This window comes from Aspergillus pseudonomiae (genome assembly GCF_009193645.1).
Source record: "Aspergillus pseudonomiae strain CBS 119388 unplaced genomic scaffold BDV37scaffold_118, whole genome shotgun sequence".
Classification (NCBI taxonomy): Eukaryota; Fungi; Ascomycota; class Eurotiomycetes; order Eurotiales; family Aspergillaceae; genus Aspergillus; species Aspergillus pseudonomiae.
The window spans coordinates 87,011-104,860 of NW_022476110.1; the positions used below are offsets into that span (position 1 = coordinate 87,011).

At 48.9% G+C, this 17,850-nt stretch overlaps 6 protein-coding genes across 6 annotated transcripts; 4 read left to right on the forward strand and 2 right to left on the reverse strand.

Annotated features, from left to right (window-relative positions):
• Positions 1-62: 62 nt before the first annotated feature.
• rna14 (cleavage polyadenylation factor subunit RNA14) lies at positions 63-4,085 on the forward strand. Its single transcript, XM_032083520.1, has 5 exons — positions 63-1,232; positions 1,285-1,716; positions 1,781-2,783; positions 2,843-3,535; positions 3,609-4,085. Exons 1-5 carry the CDS (start codon positions 336-338, stop codon positions 3,626-3,628), a joined length of 3,045 nt encoding a protein of 1,014 aa, XP_031935854.1. The 5' UTR covers positions 63-335; the 3' UTR covers positions 3,629-4,085.
• BDV37DRAFT_27847 (uncharacterized protein) lies at positions 3,753-4,101 on the forward strand. The gene has a single exon (XM_032086058.1). It carries the CDS (start codon positions 3,876-3,878, stop codon positions 4,056-4,058), a length of 183 nt encoding a protein of 60 aa, XP_031935855.1. The 5' UTR covers positions 3,753-3,875; the 3' UTR covers positions 4,059-4,101.
• Positions 4,102-5,468: 1,367 nt separating this feature from the next.
• BDV37DRAFT_290957 (putative eukaryotic translation initiation factor eIF-2C4) lies at positions 5,469-8,989 on the forward strand (the record flags this gene model as incomplete). The annotated part of the gene is made up of 6 exons (XM_032088830.1): positions 5,469-5,672; positions 5,767-5,879; positions 5,932-6,122; positions 6,194-6,342; positions 6,395-8,231; positions 8,288-8,989. The coding sequence occupies 6 exons, from the start codon at positions 5,469-5,471 to the stop codon at positions 8,482-8,484; spliced, it is 2,691 nt and encodes an 896-aa protein (XP_031935856.1). The 3' UTR covers positions 8,485-8,989.
• Positions 8,990-9,794: 805 nt separating this feature from the next.
• Positions 9,795-13,792, reverse strand: BDV37DRAFT_27873 (SAGA histone acetyltransferase complex subunit SPT7). The gene is made up of 4 exons (XM_032086140.1): positions 12,504-13,792; positions 11,320-12,452; positions 10,577-11,265; positions 9,795-10,527 (listed from the first exon to the last, which is right to left on the reverse strand). Exons 1-4 carry the CDS (start codon positions 13,576-13,578, stop codon positions 9,876-9,878), a joined length of 3,549 nt encoding a protein of 1,182 aa, XP_031935857.1. The 5' UTR covers positions 13,579-13,792; the 3' UTR covers positions 9,795-9,875.
• Positions 13,793-13,962: 170 nt separating this feature from the next.
• BDV37DRAFT_263261 (VanZ family protein) lies at positions 13,963-15,393 on the forward strand. Its single transcript, XM_032083521.1, has 3 exons — positions 13,963-14,033; positions 14,100-14,216; positions 14,326-15,393. The coding sequence occupies exons 2-3, from the start codon at positions 14,192-14,194 to the stop codon at positions 14,958-14,960; spliced, it is 660 nt and encodes a 219-aa protein (XP_031935858.1). The 5' UTR covers positions 13,963-14,033; positions 14,100-14,191; the 3' UTR covers positions 14,961-15,393.
• Positions 15,394-15,700: 307 nt separating this feature from the next.
• On the reverse strand, positions 15,701-17,782 carry ptpB (tyrosine protein phosphatase PTP1). The gene is made up of 3 exons (XM_032083522.1): positions 17,132-17,782; positions 16,781-17,046; positions 15,701-16,726 (listed from the first exon to the last, which is right to left on the reverse strand). The coding sequence occupies exons 1-3, from the start codon at positions 17,301-17,303 to the stop codon at positions 15,881-15,883; spliced, it is 1,284 nt and encodes a 427-aa protein (XP_031935859.1). The 5' UTR covers positions 17,304-17,782; the 3' UTR covers positions 15,701-15,880.
• Between the last annotated feature and the right edge of the window lie 68 nt (positions 17,783-17,850).

Below are 17,850 nucleotides of genomic sequence, written 5' to 3' on the forward strand. Positions count from 1 at the left end.
CCTTCATCACGTGAGACGGTTCTGCGTGACAGCTGCAGCTTCAGCCACAAGCTTGTGAGACGGCATCATCTATCACTGGCATTCCATTGACCTACTAAATCTTATTTTACCCCGGATTCTGTTTGAGGCGGATACCTCCCAAGAGTGATTGGGCGCCTTCTGGCTTCTCCTCTCACAGACTAGGGGTCTTAATATTCCTTGTACGTTGCTTGGGTAGCAGAAAAATCGGATCGTCCATTTCCCCCCCCCTCTGCAGAGTCAGTCGCTAACCAGATCCGATCACGCAGATTTTCTTTTCACGACACCTTGATTGGGACCCAGAAAACGCTTTTGTCATGGCTGAAGATGATGCTGAGAAGGCCTTTTTCCAGGCCCAGGCAATGAATGCGGACTCCGTGGACTATAAGGCTGTTGAAGATCAGGGCGCTAGTTCAGATTCAGATGATTATGATCCTTCGAAAACACTTCAAGATCAATATTCAGCTTCCGTTCCTGATTCTAAGCAAAGTGAAATCGCACCTTCAAGTGCTTCTCCTTCAGACCCAACCCCCCCTACACAGTCTATTCCCCCTGAAACGGATCCCAGCCAGCCCGCGGACAATGCCTACCCTTCCCAGACACCATCCCGAGCTGACTCCCAGGCATCAGCGTCGGCACCTGCGTCGGGTACTCCTGTGCCATTGAAGACGAGGACAATTGGGGGCTTTGTGGTTGAGGACGAAGATGAGGATGACGCGGGTGATGCGGATTATGAACCGCCAGCTGTACTAGGTGTCGAGGACATGAATACTATATCTATGAATGTGCCTCAGCAACCCATTTCAGGAAATGCAAATGAAGATACTCCTACCCCTGATGTATCAATGGACGGTGCTGTGCAGGCATCTGCCAACGCAAAGAATTTTCCCAATAGCTCTTATACCCCTGTTTCTGCTGCTGCTTCTAAAAGCGATACACCTGCGCTTTTGAGCCAGGATATGTACAACTCACGTACTTTACAGTCTGAAAATATGCAAGATAGCGCTGCAGCTACACCCGCTCCTGATTCTCCGTCGACCGCCAAGGGTCGGTTGCCTCATGATCGCGTTGGTATCTTGGAGGACAGAATACAAGAAGACCCACGTGGTGACATCCCGGCATGGCTCGAGTTGATCAATGAACACAGAAGCCGCAATAGAATCGACAGTGCGCGTGAAGTATACGAGCGTTTCCTGACGGCGTTCCCCTTTTCTGTAAGTATCTCATGCATCGCCTTGGGAGAAGGCAAGGACTGACCCTTCTTAGGCCGAACAGTGGGTGGCATATGCAACCATGGAGTCTGAACTCAACGAGTTATATCGCCTCGAACAGATATTTAATAGGACTCTCTTGACTATTCCCGACGTCCAGCTTTGGACTGTATATCTCGACTACGTTCGCCGTCGTAACCCTTTGACAACTGATACTACTGGCCAATCAAGGAGGATTATTTCGTCCGCCTATGATTTAGCACTGCAGTATGTCGGTGTAGATAAGGATTCCGGGTCTATATGGACAGATTATGTCCAGTTCATTCGCTCTGGTCCGGGGAATGTCGGCGGTTCTGGGTGGCAGGACCAGCAAAAAATGGATTTGCTGCGCAAAGCTTATCAGAAAGCTATCTGCGTTCCCACTCAAGCTGTCAATAATCTTTGGAAAGAATACGACCAGTTTGAAATGGGTCTAAACAAACTCACGGTAATTTATGCCCTGCTTACCTGCAGTTGCGTGCCCACGCTAATGTTGCTATGCTTATGTACAGGGACGGAAGTTTCTTCAGGAGCAGTCACCCTCGTACATGACCGCTCGCAGCTCTTACACAGAACTGCAAAACATCACAAGGGACCTGAACCGGACAACTTTACCCAGGCTACCCCCTGTTCTAGGCTCTGATGGTGACATTGAATTCGGACAACAGGTTGATATCTGGAAGCGCTGGATCAAATGGGAGAAAGGAGACCCACTTGTTCTAAAAGAGGAAGATCAGGCCGCTTTCAAAGCTCGTGTAATTTATGTGTATAAGCAAGCTCTCATGGCTCTTAGGTTCTTACCAGAGATATGGTTTGAAGCTGCTGAATTCTGCTTCCTAAACGACATGGAGAACGAGGGGAATGAATTCTTAAAGAACGGCATAGAAGCTAACCCGGAGAGTTGTCTTCTTGCGTTCAAGCGTGCCGACCGACTGGAAATCACTTCGGAGTCCGAACAAGATCCAATAAAGCGAGGTGCCAAGGTTAGAGAACCTTATGACAAGCTGCTTAATGCGCTTTACGACTTAATCGCAAAAGCACGCACTCGAGAATCTCAAGATGTTGCACGACTCGAGGAAACTTTCGCGAAAATGAACCCGGATACTCAGCCGTCCAAGACAGACGATGACGATGACGATCAAGGTGACTCGAAGGCAAGAGAGTCGATGAAGAACGCCCAGATCGAAGCCCTGCGCAATGCGCATGCAATCCAAATCGGCATCCTTTCTAAAACGGTCTCGTTCGCATGGATTGCTCTAATGCGCGCAATGCGCCGCATACAAGGCAAGGGTAAACCTGGCGAAATGCCTGGCTCAAGACAAGTGTTTGCGGACGCCCGCAAACGAGGACGTATCACTAGTGATGTCTACATTGCAAGTGCACTCATCGAATATCATTGCTATAAAGACCCTGCTGCAACAAAGATCTTTGAACGGGGTGCTAAGCTATTCCCCGAGGATGAGAATTTCGCACTCGAATACTTGAAGCACTTGATTGATATTAATGATGTCATCAGTAGGTCCCCGGATCCCAACTCGATTTTTTTAAGGTGGAAGCTGACATCCCCTTTCCAGACGCTCGTGCAGTCTTCGAGATGACGGTAAGAAAGCTGGCATCTAACCCAGAAAATGTGCTCAAGACCAAACCCATCTTTGCCTTCCTTCATGAATACGAGTCTCGATATGGAGATTTAGTACAAGTCATAAATCTGGAGAATCGCATGCGTGAACTGTTCCCTGAAGACCCGACGTTAGAACAGTTCGCCCATCGATACTCTAGCCCTGCTTTCGACCCTACCGCGGTGCGGCCGATCATCTCTCCCTCCCAAACAAGGCCCAAGACAGCATTCCCTACGGAACAACCCGTGTCTCGTCATGGCACTCCATCTTCGAGGTATCCGGATGCATCAGTGACCAACTCACCGAAAAGACCATTAGAAGACTTTGATGACGATACGAATCGACCACGCAAGTTTATTCGAGCCGACTCCCCCTTGAAAACAACCCAGAGGCGACAGTTGGATCCGCCAAAACGTGCTCAACAAGTCATCAGCAGCCAGAGTGGATCTCAATTTCGGTCACAAGGTTCACCTGCTCCATTACCTCGAGACATTGTTTATCTCTTGAGCATCATTCCCTCGGCGTCATCCTACAACGCTGGTCGGTTCTCACCGGAAAAGCTGGTTGAGCTTATCCGAAGAATTGATATGCCCACCTCCATCTCACAGATTCCACTTCCATCATCTGTGCGCGGGCTTGGTTTTCCTGGTACGCTTCCAATTCTCTAGAATCTCTTTGGAGCCCCACCTTTTGTGCAAGTAATGCTTACCGTTTCGCACAGGTGTCTATCGCCCACAGTAATATACCAACGCATAGAGGCATGACTCCTACTATTGCTTGATGATAATGCGCAATATCTGAATATCTTGGGTTCACATTGCCTGGTGTCTCGCATCGGCCTGGCGTGTCTTAGATCTGTAGTCATTTTCAACGTTGCTTACATTTGACGAACGGCGTTAAAGTTTGGTTTGGCAAATTGTCACGAAACCCCCCTATCAGCTGGGGTCAACAAGCAAATATCACTCGGTGACTTTCTTTTGGGTAGGGTATGTTATCCATTGCAGGTCGGGTTTGTACAGTTTTTCTTTATATCTCTTGGTCTCCAATATGGAACGGGTCACTAGGAAGTTGTGGTGGGTTGACGAAGGGGAAATTTTGCTTCTTTCTATGGCACGGATTGTGCGATTCTCAGGATACCTCTCGAGTCTGCAATATCTTTCTTCTACTTTAACAATGGTATTTAACGTATTCTTAAAGCGACGACGTTCTCCATCTGAGTAAAAGGCGTGGTGCGATGTATCCTCCAGATCGTTCCTTCAATAAGCATCTATGCAAGTGTGCCACAGCGTCAGAGACGGGATGAGAACATGATATTGCCAGCGGTGCTCATGCCCAAACTGATCTCCTGCCGCTCCACAACCTTTTTCTATTAATACCTTGCGTTCCAGAACATGTGTATCTCGGCCTCGACCTACTCTATTTTCCCTGGTGAGCACCATCTATCTACACAACGTGCGGTGGCTGAGAGATGTCAAGTATAGAACAGTCCGAAAGAGGCAAGCATTGCAAACGTGACACTGACCGTGACGGGATTTCCAGCAAGAGACCTGGTCAACCATTGTCAACTTCTGTTGACTCTTCCCTTCCACGTTCAGCTCTATACGCACCTGCTGCTCAAGCAACTCTCATGATCATCGCCCTGGGCAACCCCCTGACCCAATCAACTACACCTCACCTGCCCTGTTGTGTTTCTTTTGCAACATCTCACCTTCCTCACCTTCCTCGTCTCATCTCTTTCATCAAGCTTCCTCCATCCTTTTCTTCCTCCAACATCTTCTCACCTACCACACCTCTCATCACCTTTCATCACCAACCCACCCTCCGAGATCTCTAGCATTCTTATCTTCATTAGCCTCTCGCCATTTTCCATCCTTGTGTCTGTCCACCACAAACGTCTTACAAGCCGTTGTAACCCTGTATTTGACGACAACATCCATTCCATTCCACCTGCATCGCAACCCCGACTACCAGTCTAAGAATGGCTTCTGCTCCTCTGAGCGATCCAGCTTTGGATAAACCAAGGCTGAAAACAGACGTGTGCCGAAACGTTGATCTGCCCTTGTCAGCTTTCGCGATTAACCATTTGGTAAGTAGCGTGTTGATTTACATTCCCTTGGGCATTCTCGCCTTCCATTCTTATTCTCATTTCCTTGGACTCGTCTGTCTCTTTTTCTTTCTTTTTGTTCTTTTGTGCCACATAAATTCCCTGTTCTTGGTTCTTCTTTGGTATTTTTATTATTCTCTCCACCCTTCACTGTGCGGATTCCCTCCTAGGCCCATGCTTATTCCCGTTTACCCAAACGGCACATGCATGGAATTACAGGGATTCACAGGCCGAAGGCTATCCATCGATGTGGGAAGCCGGCATTCATTGCTTTATCTTCTATCACCTAAATCAAGTGCAAACGCTTCACAGGATGGCGCTCTCCCCTTATAAAAAGCCCTCTCTTCCTCCCTATGGAACTTATTCTCCTTCCCTCATCTGCCCCATCCCTATAGGATCTTGCTGCCTCGTTTTGTTTCTTTTATACTGCCGCTCTCCTGGTCTCATACCAGCGATACGTCTGCTTTCTCTTCCGCTATGGAGGAATTCGAAGTCGTCAATAAACTTACCGGCGGTCTCCGCCACCTCCGAGTTCGTGAAGCTGACGAAGTCGTCAAGTATTCTGTCCCAGTTGAAACTGTGCCTCGCCCGGGCTTTAACACCACTGGCAAAGAAGTGGACATTTCCCTGAACGCATACCCGATCACCAAGTTCCCCAGTAGGAATGTCTACCAATACGATGTGAGTGTCTCCGGCAACCATGGTATCTTGTCTGGCTCAGCCAATAGCTTCATTCGATACCCCATTGGAAGATATGGAGTAACTCAGAATATAGGTCAACATCGGCAACGGTGATGAGAAAAATATCGTCTGTAAGAAGGTCTGGAATTCCAATGCGAGAAAGACGGCTTTAAAGCAGATAATCTACGATGGTCGCAAGCTTGCGTGGTATGTCCTGTACTGTTCAACCCATAAAAAGAGGGGTTGCTCACTTTCACAGGTCCATGAATAACTACTCGAACGGGCTCAATATTATGGTCGATCTTGACGCTGAACAAGGCCGCCCCGGAGGTCGAACTTCTAATGCGTTCCGTCTGGTTGTACGCCCTACTAAGACAGTCAACCTCGCCGTCTTGAATGCCTGGCTCCAGGGACGTGCTGCTTTTTCTGAATCTGTTTTAGAGGCTCTGAGTATGTGCCTTCTTTCTCCTGTCTTCTTCTTACCATTATGATTGTCTTCAAAAATAAACTTACCATGAAAGATTTTCTTGACCACGTCATTCGCGAATGGCCCAGCGGCAGATTTTTGGCAATCCGACGTTCCTTCTTCGATGAAAATGGAGAGCACAAGGACTTGGGCAATGGTGTATTGGCCTTCAAGGGCGTCTATGAGGCTATCAGGCCTGCTATTGTAAGCCAACGCTCTCTTTGTATCTATTCCTCAGACTGACAATGCTATCTAGAATCGTGGACTTATTGTCAACATCGACGTGTCAAATACGTGCTTCTGGGCTCGCACTTCTTTTTTGGGTGCTGCTATGGCCATCTTGGACTGTCGTGATCACCAACATCTCATGCATGAGCTTCGACCTGTCGCAGATGGTCACGGCGGCACGACCGAATCGAACGCATTTTACGAAGTCCACCGCCGGCTGAAAAAGCTCGTGGTCCAAGCACATTACCGGGGCTGCCCTTGCACGAATGTGAATTTTACCGTTAAGGGCCTCATCAATGCCAGTGCTAGCAAGTACATTATCGAAATCAAGGACAAAGCGACCGGTGTTATTGAGAAGATCACCGTTGAGCAATATTTCAAGAAGAAATACAACCTTCTACTCACTTACCCGGATCTTCCCATGGTTGAAATGACAAAGAAAGGCATTGTCTACCCCATGGAGTACTTAACTATCCATGGTCTCCACAAATATCCTTGGAAACTAAACGAATACCAGACCTCGCAGATGATCAAGTATGCTGCAGCACGCCCAGCTGATCGCCTCAATTCGATCCATAAGTCCAAGAGAATGCTGGATTATTCTAAGGACCCGGTTCTACAGACTTTCGGACTCCAAATTGACGAGAACATGATCCGTACCAAGGCTCGATTGCTTCCAAATCCTGATATCCAGTTTGGAGGCAACCAACGCCACAATCCAGGCACCAACGGCCGCTGGGATCTTCGTGGAAAGAAGTTCTATCAGCCAAACAAACAGCCTCTCAGCTGCTGGGGTGTTGGGTTTATCCCAGGCAAACGCAACGCCATCAACAAAACCCAGGTGGAGCACTTTGTTGACGGTTTCATGAAGACCTATGCTGGCCATGGAGGCAACATTACCCAACGCCCCTTAATTGCTGAATTGAAAGAGGACACCGGCGAGGCGATAAAGAGACTTTTCAACTCAACCGGCAACAAATTCCAAAGGGAGCCCCAGCTCCTGTTGATTATTGTCCCAGACAAGAACTCGTTCACATACCTCCGGATTAAGAAATCCTGTGACTGCCGTTGGGGTGTGCCTTCCCAGGTCTTGCAGTCTGCCCATGTGGCTAAGGCGAACCCGCAGTATATCTCGAACGTTTTGATGAAAGTCAATGCAAAGCTCGGGGGTACCACTGCTCGCATCATACCAAAAGTCAATGATGCCAACCTCAAGCCAATGTCGATGATCATTGGTGCGGATGTCACGCATCCTACCATAGGCGTTTGGTCGCCTTCGATGGCCGCTGTATCCGTCTGCATGGATACTTTTGGTGGACGCTACTGGGGTGCCTGTGAGACGAATGGTGACCGAGTGGAAATTATCGCTCGTGCAAATATGGAGCACATGCTCACTCCACTTGTGCGAGAGTGGATGTCTACTGTTGGTCAAGGACGCGCTCCCGACAACGTTTATTACTTCCGCGATGGCGTCTCAGAGGGGGAGAGAGAGAAGATTCTCAAGCAAGAAGTCTTGGACATGAAGTCTATCTTCATGAAATTAACCCAAGATAAATGGAAGGGAAAGTTTACAGTTATCATCGCGAATAAGCGCCACCATATCCGAGCATTCCCTAAACCGAATGATCGCAATGCGGCCGACAAAAACGGCAATCCTCTGCCAGGACTTCTCATTGAGAAGGACGTTACTAGCCCGCATGACTGGGACTTTTTCCTATACTCCCACATTGCACTTCAAGGGACCTCAAGGCCCGTCCACTATCATGTTATTTTGGACCAAATTGGGCACAAAGCACATCAGTTGGAGAACATGATCTATGATCATTGTTATCAGTACATGCGGTCTACTACCTCGGTTTCATTGTGTACGCACCCTTCTTTTTATTGTATAAGAGTTCGTGACTAATATGAGCAATTATAGTCCCGGCAGTTTACTATGCACACCTTATTGCGGCCCGCGCTCGTCATCATGAGGATGTGCCTGCCAGTTCTGGTCCGCGAAGCGGACGCGAAGTTCCAATGACGAACCCTAAGCCCAAGGATAAGCCGGTGGACCCGAGGCTCTTGCCAATTCACGGTACTCCAAATAGACTGCCCTTTGCAGTTTGGTACATCTAGGTGCTGGCTATATGGATACTTGAATATTACGCAAAGCGGCAAATTTATTTTCACCACTTCACTACGTTTCCCCAGCCACGTCTGGCATATGGACTGGGTTATCTCCGCTCCTTCAGCTTTGCTTGCTGCGTTGGCTCATGTTATCAGGATTTTCCACTAGTCATGGTCATGCATTTAGAGGCTCGAGTCAGCGACAGCTGAGCCAAAGGAACTGACTGCCTTTAGCAAAGGCGGATGGGTCTGGAGGATGCAGTTGTTGCGACGAGAGATTCAGTATGTACCTAAGGAATATCTTTAGGCTTTCACAATCTCATCTCAACTTGCTTTGCTACGTGCTTCAGCACCAAACGCCCACGAGGCGTATGGGAGTAGATAAAATCATCATCGTATTTCTAAGTATTCGGTGCCATGAAATAACGAAAACGGAATCGAGTGCGTCACACCAATAGGTAAGATAGTCGACTGACAACAGCACTTGACTTTAAACTGCAGCTTAGCCAGGTACTGGATTGTTAAGGTCTTTAGGTCAGATGACATGTTATATACGAGTATTGATCTCTGTTTAGAGTAGCAGAGCAGAAAATCGGATAATACATCGATGATGAACGGACCAGTAGAACAGAACAGCAAGTGAAAAGTGGAGACATGGCATGAACGAGCAAGCAAAACGAGAGAAAGGAGTGATAAGGGAGGAAGAAGAAATGAAATCCAAACGAAGAGGGAAAGAAACACTGCGCACGCTTATATTAGCATACGAGTACATGGTATAGAAGAAGAGGAGTCACCAAAGTACAGTAAAAAGAGACAAGGAAAGACACCCAGATGTGAACAATTTGGTCCGGGCTGGTTGGCTGCTCTGGGGTGCACCCTTTGTCTCGAAGTCAAAGAAGGATAAAATAGAATAGTCAAGGATTAGAACCAGCTGGTACAAAGAATGGGTGAGTTGCTGTGCTGTTTATTCCCTCCTTAAATCATGCCATGCTGCGCCATTCCATATAATCACCTGTTTTCTTTTTTGTTTCAATGTCCCGGTCCCTAATGCAGAATAATGGAGAGAAAGGATGGAAAACGGAAGCGAACGCTGCTGCCAGAAAACCAGAATATCGAATTCTCATCGCTAGCGTTCCCCCGGTGTTCGGATGTGAGTTGTTGTCTATTTCATGCCCAAGAAATGGCTTCACCTGGCCAACCAGAAATGCCGGGTATTCATGCACTTTAGAAAAACACTGAAAGCGAAATATGATGCGGAAATAAATTTAACAGAAAGGGTATTAGGACCCTGGAAGCTGGAAGAGAGAGATAGAGTCATCCAAAGGTATAGGGTAGTGGAAAGGCTATACAAGCACCACTTTGGCCTGCAACGCGACGGGTTCGGTATGTTTCGTATAACATCATGATGTATCACCCGCTGTACCGTTTGTCAACGGAGCCGTGCTGTTGTGGCTTTTGTTTGGATCGCCGTTGGCATCACCGGCAGGACCGGCGCCTTCACCAGCAGCAGTAACGTCTGACATGGAGTTATCTAGTCCGTTCTTAACGTTGCTAGATTCGGTCACGGGACCCCCCGAGACCTCAGCAGAGTCCTTGGAATCCAAGTTTGTCGATGTTGGGTCATCGGTAGTCTTAGTGCCATCCAGATTCGCTGCAGCTTCGTCTCCGTCGGCAACTGATCCAGGAATTTCCAGGGCCACGCCACTGTTCTTCTTGACCTTCTTCTTACTGGGTTCTGAGGGCCCAGGCTTGACAGCGTTTGGTTGCTGACCAGGAGCTGTTGGAGGGAGTGGCCGCTTTTGGGGGCTGGAAGTCGGCCCGGTCGGGGCTGAGGGTGGCTGGATCTTGCCAGAGGCTGGAAGACGGGGTTTAGCAGCCATTGGTCTTTGTTTCGGTGGTAGTTCGAGATCTTCAATCAGACCCTCGGTGTTGTTCGCTTGCAACTTGGCACCAAAAAACCCTTGGACCAATCCAATTTGTGCCGGTAACGTCTCCGATGTGATCCGTGGGTATGGAGGGGGCGGTGGGAAGAGGGTTATGGTTTGGGTGGAACTAAAAAACAGTGAGTATCAATAATGCATCCGGAAGTGGTCTACCATACCTTGTATTCTGGGACTGAGCAGCGTTGTACATCCTATTCTGAAGCAGGTGAAGCGGGACACTGAGAGTAGCCAAGCCGAATTCCTTATCCAAACCGAGCTCCTTGAACCCGAAGAAATCTTCGTCAATGTCTTCAGCGAAGTCACCGCCAACGAACTGTTCACTGCCATCTGCAAATGCACTGGAACCATCTTCACCTCCATCGGCAAGGGCAGGCCGCAGAAGCTCAGATAGCAAAGACCTCAAGCGGTCATGGACAGTCGCTAGCTTCGTTCCAAGTCGTTCCACATCGTCTTTGATATAAGACTCAATATCCTCAACACCGATGCCGACAGAGTTCAGCGTGTGAAGCACAATTTCCGGTTCAGTGTATGCCTTCTTCCACTGATTGCTTGAAGGCATAATATCCGTTGAATCGCTGGTAGGAACTTTGGGTGCCTCAATATAAGACTTGAAGGTTTCTCCTATCTTCTGAAAAAAATCAGAAGCGATATCAGTGACAGCGTCAAGAGCTGACGGTTGGTACTCCTCAAATCCAGTATGGTAGAATATCTTTGCAACGGAGCGCTGCAAAGCTGCCTTGCAAACCCATGGAGAAACGACAGGCCCTTCATCATTCATCACATGAGGAGGAACATCGTGCTCAACAAATGGTTCCGGCTGGTATTTCTGGAATTGGTTCTGGTACATCTACAATTCAAATTAGGATATTGATCAGCCCTTACAGGAGCGAGCAAAACATACCTGAGATTGCAACTGCATCTGCTTGACAATGCCAATCTTGGAGCAAATCTTTCGAGTCTCTTGCATTTGCCGCATATTCGCATCCATCTTGCGGGAAAGTTTGCTCTCGGGCTGGGTGAATGTTCCCTTCGGCAAGATCCTTAGAAACTCCTCTGAAGCATCCACGATATTGCCATCAGAGTCTTCCCTCCAAAGCAGTTGCCCAGGCAGATCAGGAACACCTGACATAACATCGTAATAATCAGGAATCACTTTATCCTCTTCGACCTCAATCCCTTCAGCAAGAGATTCCCCAGCCGGGCCAGGCTCCATGGCTTGTGCATTTTGCTCGTTGGACTTATCACCTTCCGCATTAACCTGTTTTTGATTCCTCAGCCACCTTCGCATACCAGCTTTGGTGCGCAGTAGAGCCGGTTCGTCCGAGTTTAGCTTATCACCTTTAAACAAGCGATGCCTTTCTGCAGCAATAAGAGCTCTGTCTTTTTTCGTGACTTGCTTCCAAACCTTGTACTCAGGATCCTCAGCTTCCGCGCCCGGTGCTGATAAAGCACTGAGTGCATTAGTCGGGGGCGCTAATCCATCAATGTCCATAGAATCACCATGACTTCCGGAGACACCAGCCGCGACGCCAGCAGGGTCTGAGGGTGTCTGTGTCCCGGGTGGTGGTGTCGCGAAACCGTTTTGGGTGCCATCGGCAGGAACATCGGAGTCCGCGCGTGCAGGTGCTGGTGGCTGGGAAGATGCAGGAGGCTCAGATCCGCTAGGGGTATTTCGAGCTGGAGCAGCACCCTTCTTGGACGATTTACCAGGAGCTTTCCTACCTCTGGAGGACATGATAGGCTCATCGTCACTCTCTTCTGCACCGTCAAGCTCCGCGAGCTGAAGTCTACGCTCCTCTGCTTCAACTTCAGCACGATCTCTGATTACAATCTCTGGAATAAGAGGAACAAGCTTCTCCGTCTCCTTTTTCATGTACAAGGCATGCTTGCGCAGAAAATGGTCCGGATTTGTGTTATATTTGAAACAGTTCGACCAGATCAGATTGATGTCATCAACAAACTCTTGCTTTGACTTATACTGCAGTGCTTTCAGCTTCTTGGTCATTGTTCCCAAGTCCATGGGATGCTTGATGACTGTTAAATGAATTAGCACAGGCGTGACTTCGAATCAAGGGTATATCGTACTTGTGTAATAATCCGGCGCATCTCGTTTATTCACACGAGTCAGAAAGGCACTTGAATGCTCTGTCATCGCTTTGAGTTCGCTAAGGACTTTCTCCGCGGCTTCGTATAGCTCTTCCTGGCCGATTTTATCCTCACTGGCCCATTTGCTGCGATTCTTCCGTACCTCGCTCATCAAACTCCGAAGCTCCGCATCAGAGGCTTGCACCATTGTCCGCTTCATGTCGATTCTCGCAATAAGATTCTTCAACGTTAGGCTCGACGCGCCAAGGTTAGCATTGCTCAACGAGCCGTAACCATTTGAAGTTGAAGTCGCATTGTTGCCAGCATTGGCTTGGCTCGACATTTCAGCTTCAACTTGCCGTTCAGACTCTTCTAGACGTTGTTGATCCAGCATAGCATCTCGGTCATTTTCTAGTGTATAGAAGATGGTATGGAAGCTTCTCTTGGCAGCTTCCTCAGTTGCCTTCTTGTCTTCCTCCAACTTCTTCCGGATATCTTCCAGCGTCTCTTTCTTCGTCTCTTTCGAGACATCACCGCCTGCCGATGTCGTGCCACTCGTATAGCGACTTAAGGGAGGAGGAGCACTAGATTCCTGGGAAGGGGTGAGCGGTTTAGGCTTTGGCGGCGATGGAGCATCATCATCATCATCGTCGTCATAGTCATCGTAATCATCATCATCCAGCTTCCTCGCGGGTTTCTTAGCGGGGACCGGAGGAGGTGCGGGTTCATCAGCGCGCTCATTCTTGGTGTCGGGCTCATCAGCGTCCGCGACGGCAGCGCCGACGAGGTCCACCACATTTTTCTGGCCAGCAAATAGGTTATTTATTTTCGCCTCACTGCGTCTGTATAGATCGCGAAATATGGCAATGCGTGGGTCTTCCTCGGCTGCCATATCAGCCTCCGATATCAGATTACCCGCGTGAGACCCATCAGCGTCGACCGAGGCGCGCATTTGGGGCGTCCTGGGGCCGGAAAATGATTTCGAGTAGCCATTGATTGACCGCGAATCGTGATGATCATCGGGAGGCCGAAGATGTCCTGGCGGCAACCATGTGTGGTGGTGTCCGAGCGACATGCTCGCTCCAAGACCCCGGTTCTGGGGCGGGCGAGGGGGCTCGTTTCTCCACGGTTAAATTCAGGTGCGGAGAGGCAGCAACAAGGCGGCTGGAGTGACGGGAAAAAACATAGAGACAAACTAGGAGGTGCAGAGAAGAGGAAGGAGATAATCTCCGACCCAAAAACGATGGGACGGGCGGAGATTTTGATGGGGAAGTGAACGGCTTCTGTACGAGGTTCTCTGCGCGAACGGATGAAGTGAAGTCGATCCCGTGAAGGCGGAACGGTTGCCGCAGCCTTCAGACCAACCGCGCAGTTCTCTAGAGAGTGATCAACGGTTTTCTTATCCGGTATAATTATATTGGGATGGAAATGCGTAGTATATAGTGGTGTATAATTTAGTATCTTAGTTGGTGAACTCCCCACATCCGGTGGACTCGAGATTGGATGGTGGTGACAATGAATCACGAGAAGGTACTTTTTTTCATTGTTGCAGGTGTTCTGATATCTGATTCCCCATCCGATCTGATGTTCTCTCAGTTAAAGCACATGACGCACCCGGAATCATTATCGCTACTCTTTCTCGACCACAACTTCTCTCCGCACGCTTCCCTGACCACCACACAATCATCATGCGGATCCGCTATCCTTTCGCGGGTATGTTACCTCTATTGACCAGTTTCGCAGCTTCCTCTTCCCCTCCCAGGAAACCATCATAGACATTCGTCCTACATCGTCAGTCACTGACTTATCCGAACCTCCGCAGGCGCCTTCGTCTTCCTCTTGCTCTTGGCTGCTTATATCGGTCTTCTCCCCCACAGTGCATCTCCAAGCGTTCCATCGCAACTACAACCCAATGACAAGTTTCTCCATGTCGTGACGTTCTTCCTGCTGTCTCTCATCTTCTACTGGATTCCCGACACCACCCGCCGACGCATGCTACAATTGACCTTAATTGTCTGCACCGCCATTCTGGGAATTGGCTCCGAGATTGTCCAAGGGATCCTCCCCAATGGTCGCTCGTTCGACCCGTTCGACCTCCTCGCCAACATAGTGGGCAGTCTCGGCGCAGTCGGCCTGTGCAGTTGGTACCACCGGCGGATGCTGGAAAGACGGCGCAAAGCCCGTTTCGGAGCTCTTGGAGACGCCACAGATGACGTTGAGCTCGGCGTCGGCCCCGGTCATGGTGAGACCGACCATGAGCAGGAGGGTTTAGAGCCCCAGGAATCGGGGGTCACGAACCTGGAGCGTGAGGTCGACAATTGGGATGAGAATGCCGTCGATAACTGGGATTCGGACGACGGTGCGAACGAGCCCTCTGGTTTGGTCGGGGAGGGCTCAAAATCCTCCCCGCCTGCCGCCAATGGGGACAAAGGAGAGGGGAAGAAACGAAGTGACTGATTTGATTTACACTGGGATCTAAACCCAATCGCCATAAAACATACCTGGTCGTTGCTACAGTGGAGACCAACCCTTACGCCATTGCCATCCTTACCAATGTCACCGTATCCTTACCCTATCCCTCATGACTGATCTGTTCTACCGATTTATCCATCATGTTTTACGCCCTCCTTCAAGCAATATCCCAACTCGTTATTGCTATGTTGCTCAGCTTGTTTGACGATTAATTTGCAGGATATAACACTCTTTACGATCTTGAACTTGATTATCTCATTTTGTGGGATTTGCGGTCCATCTTCATACATTAAGGCTCGACTTTCTGGCGTGTTCTTTTTATCAGGGACTTCCGGCGTTGTAAATAATGTCAAAAGCTTTACGCTTTCTAGCATACGGAGCAGACTATCGCTGAAAGCAAATCCTATTATCTTACCCCTACACCAGTCTTCATGCTATAACCGTACAGTCTGGTAAATTTATACAGTGAAGAATGAAAATAGTGAAACAGAGCTTGAAGCATTTCGTATAGGACTCTCAGTACCGTGTAACGTGGAACTGAACCATAAACAGTGGCCGTCATGCTCCCACACAAGACTCTAGCAAACACATGAGGACATGAGTGTCGTAAAATGAATATTCAAACATGGCAAAAGGTTATGCAATAAAGTGCAAAAAAAAAAAAAAAAAAAAAAAAAAAAAAAAAAAAAAAAAAAAAAAAAAAAAAAAAAAAAAAAAAAAAAGGCGTGAACTCGAATGCAAGTCAGGAACTCATGGTTCGTCGTGAATGCTGCAACTTGGGAAACAGATGAGAAAGCTATTAAGAGAACTATATATATATATGTATAACAGTGAAAAGGGGCCCTGCCGTAGCCTAGTGATTTGCCTGCAATGCGACGCAATGAAAACAGGAGCGAGAAAACCATTTATTCGTGGTCGGAGACTTCTGGGGTTCCCGACCAGCTTCTGGTTGGTGTGGAGGCACGATCCGAGACAGGCTCCAGCTCTGGTTTCGAGGAAGGCAGGTAGTAGGACTCGGTAGATAACTTGGCCATTTTCGAAGATCGCTCATCGGACTTTCGCCCGTTCACTTCAGGGACCTTCCCAAGCTTCCGATCGATTTGTTCTCGCAAGACCTCGTAGATAAACTGCAGCTGCATCTCATTGTAAACCATCATCATTCTCTGTTCGCGCATTTGGTTGACCGTTTCAAAGACTGGGTCAACCTCTGGGTCAGTGACTTGCAACCATTGGTCAGATTGAAGCTCCAATAGGAGATGATCGAGGGCAATGAAAGTGCCTGTTCGGCCGACACCAGCACTACAGTGCACAATACGTGGATTATCCCAGGAGCTCTTGGAGCCCGTTTGCTCAATCAAATGAAGAAGTGCGCTGCGGTCGTCGCCTTCAGGCTTGGAATAGTCCGCCCAACCAGCAAAGAGGAAATGCCAAACGATCTTCGATTCGGCACCCCAAGTGAGTCGCAGCTTGCGGATTTCGGAACGAGACTTCTCGTCAAAAGTGGTCTCTAGCAGCGCAACCGTGCCCACGACGTTTTCATCTCCGATGGGGTGGTTCTCGTTGTTCACAAATGGGTCACGTTCGTCTTCCCGCAGTAGGATCAAGGAATTATCGCTATTGAGAGGAAAATACTGAGAGCATTTTTCTCGTCCAGACTCAAATGTTTGAGTAAGCATAACGATGACCCCCACTTCCTTCGTTTCATGGAATACCATGTGCCAGAAGTGGGATATATTTCCTGCTTTCGGTCCCTGGAAGTGAGTGGTTAGAAAGCACACTTCTTTACCAGCACGCGGCATGCTCACCTGCGTCGCAATATACCTTCTCTCCTCCTGGGACACAGAATCCCTCAGAGTAATCGGCGAGGCATTGATGAAATCACACTCGCCATCGTTTACGCGAAGATGGATACGACAATTTGCCCACGCCTGCACATTCATATATCGGTTCCTTGCCTTGACCTCTGGATCGGCCTCCAGTGCCCAACGATGGGAGGGGTCGTTGGCGAGCATACCTTCTGCGAGACGTGTCCGCTGTATCCACTCTAGGTCCTCGAATTTTTGATGGATCTCTGGAAAACGAAACGGTCATCTGATTAGCCCTACTGCAACATGACCACCGAACATGCGGAGTAGTGGGAACAGGAGTGAACCAACCTAGGACGGACTGGCAGAGAAAAGGTGGGACGGAGTCAGTATCGCCAGCCTCCAGACCCGGGCCATCCTGATCAGGGCCGTCCAAGACCTCGAAGCCTTCATCATTGTCCTCGGGAAGGGAGCGCTTGGTCGCTTGGACGTTTGTGTCGATCTTGATGGTGGGATGAGCCATTTTGGCCGCAGCTATCCTTTGGAAGGCCCGAACCTTGCCCAGGACGCCGCGCGCCTTTCTTGAGACCCGCTTCTTAGTCGACACAAGCTTTCGGGGTCCGGAGCGGAGGCTGAAGGCGTCGGGCGATGTAGAGCGGGATGGTGGTGCAGTAACAAGTTCCCCCTCAATGCCGGACGGATCGTCGTTCGCGCCGTTCGGCGGTTGCGGCAGGGATGATATCTGTAGCGTGGACAGATCGGGACAGCTGTGGAAGCTGCCCCTCGTCGTGATTTGCTTGGCCAGATTTTTAGATCTTACCGGAGCAAATCGCTGCCAAATCTTAGTGGGCGGATATCGGCGAAGTCGGAGACCAACGACGTTGAAACTCAAGACACCGCGCAGTGTCGATAACGGTCACTCTCGCTGAAGACAGAAAGGACGATGTGGTTGGCGTGAATAATTATTGAAAAACCCACAGAATCCCAGGGCGTAAGACAGACAGAATGAGAGGCACAATGTCAATAGAGAAAAAAAAAAAAAAAAAAAAAAAAAAAAAAAAAAAAAAAAA

Bases quoted from the DNA above. Each gene is read 5' to 3' on its own strand.
- rna14 (XM_032083520.1), top strand. From the start codon at position 336: ATGGCTGAAGATGATGCTGAGAAGGCCTTTTTCCAGGCCCAGGCAATG. The intron at 1,233-1,284 runs GTAAGTATCTCA...GACCCTTCTTAG, and splicing joins TGACGGCGTTCCCCTTTTCT to GCCGAACAGTGGGTGGCATA. The intron at 2,784-2,842 runs GTAGGTCCCCGG...TCCCCTTTCCAG, and splicing joins TGATATTAATGATGTCATCA to ACGCTCGTGCAGTCTTCGAG.
- BDV37DRAFT_27847 (XM_032086058.1), top strand. From the start codon at position 3,876: ATGTTATCCATTGCAGGTCGGGTTTGTACAGTTTTTCTTTATATCTCT.
- BDV37DRAFT_27873 (XM_032086140.1), bottom strand. From the start codon at position 13,578: ATGTCGCTCGGACACCACCACACATGGTTGCCGCCAGGACATCTTCGG. The intron at 12,453-12,503 runs GTACGATATACC...TTCATTTAACAG, and splicing joins TGCGCCGGATTATTACACAA to TCATCAAGCATCCCATGGAC. The intron at 11,266-11,319 runs GTATGTTTTGCT...TTTGAATTGTAG, and splicing joins AGATGCAGTTGCAATCTCAG to ATGTACCAGAACCAATTCCA.
- BDV37DRAFT_263261 (XM_032083521.1), top strand. From the start codon at position 14,192: ATGCGGATCCGCTATCCTTTCGCGG. The intron at 14,217-14,325 runs GTATGTTACCTC...GAACCTCCGCAG, and splicing joins GATCCGCTATCCTTTCGCGG to GCGCCTTCGTCTTCCTCTTG.
- ptpB (XM_032083522.1), bottom strand. From the start codon at position 17,303: ATGGCTCATCCCACCATCAAGATCGACACAAACGTCCAAGCGACCAAG. The intron at 17,047-17,131 runs GTTGGTTCACTC...TTCGTTTTCCAG, and splicing joins TCTCTGCCAGTCCGTCCTAG to AGATCCATCAAAAATTCGAG. The intron at 16,727-16,780 runs GTGAGCATGCCG...ACTCACTTCCAG, and splicing joins GAAGGTATATTGCGACGCAG to GGACCGAAAGCAGGAAATAT.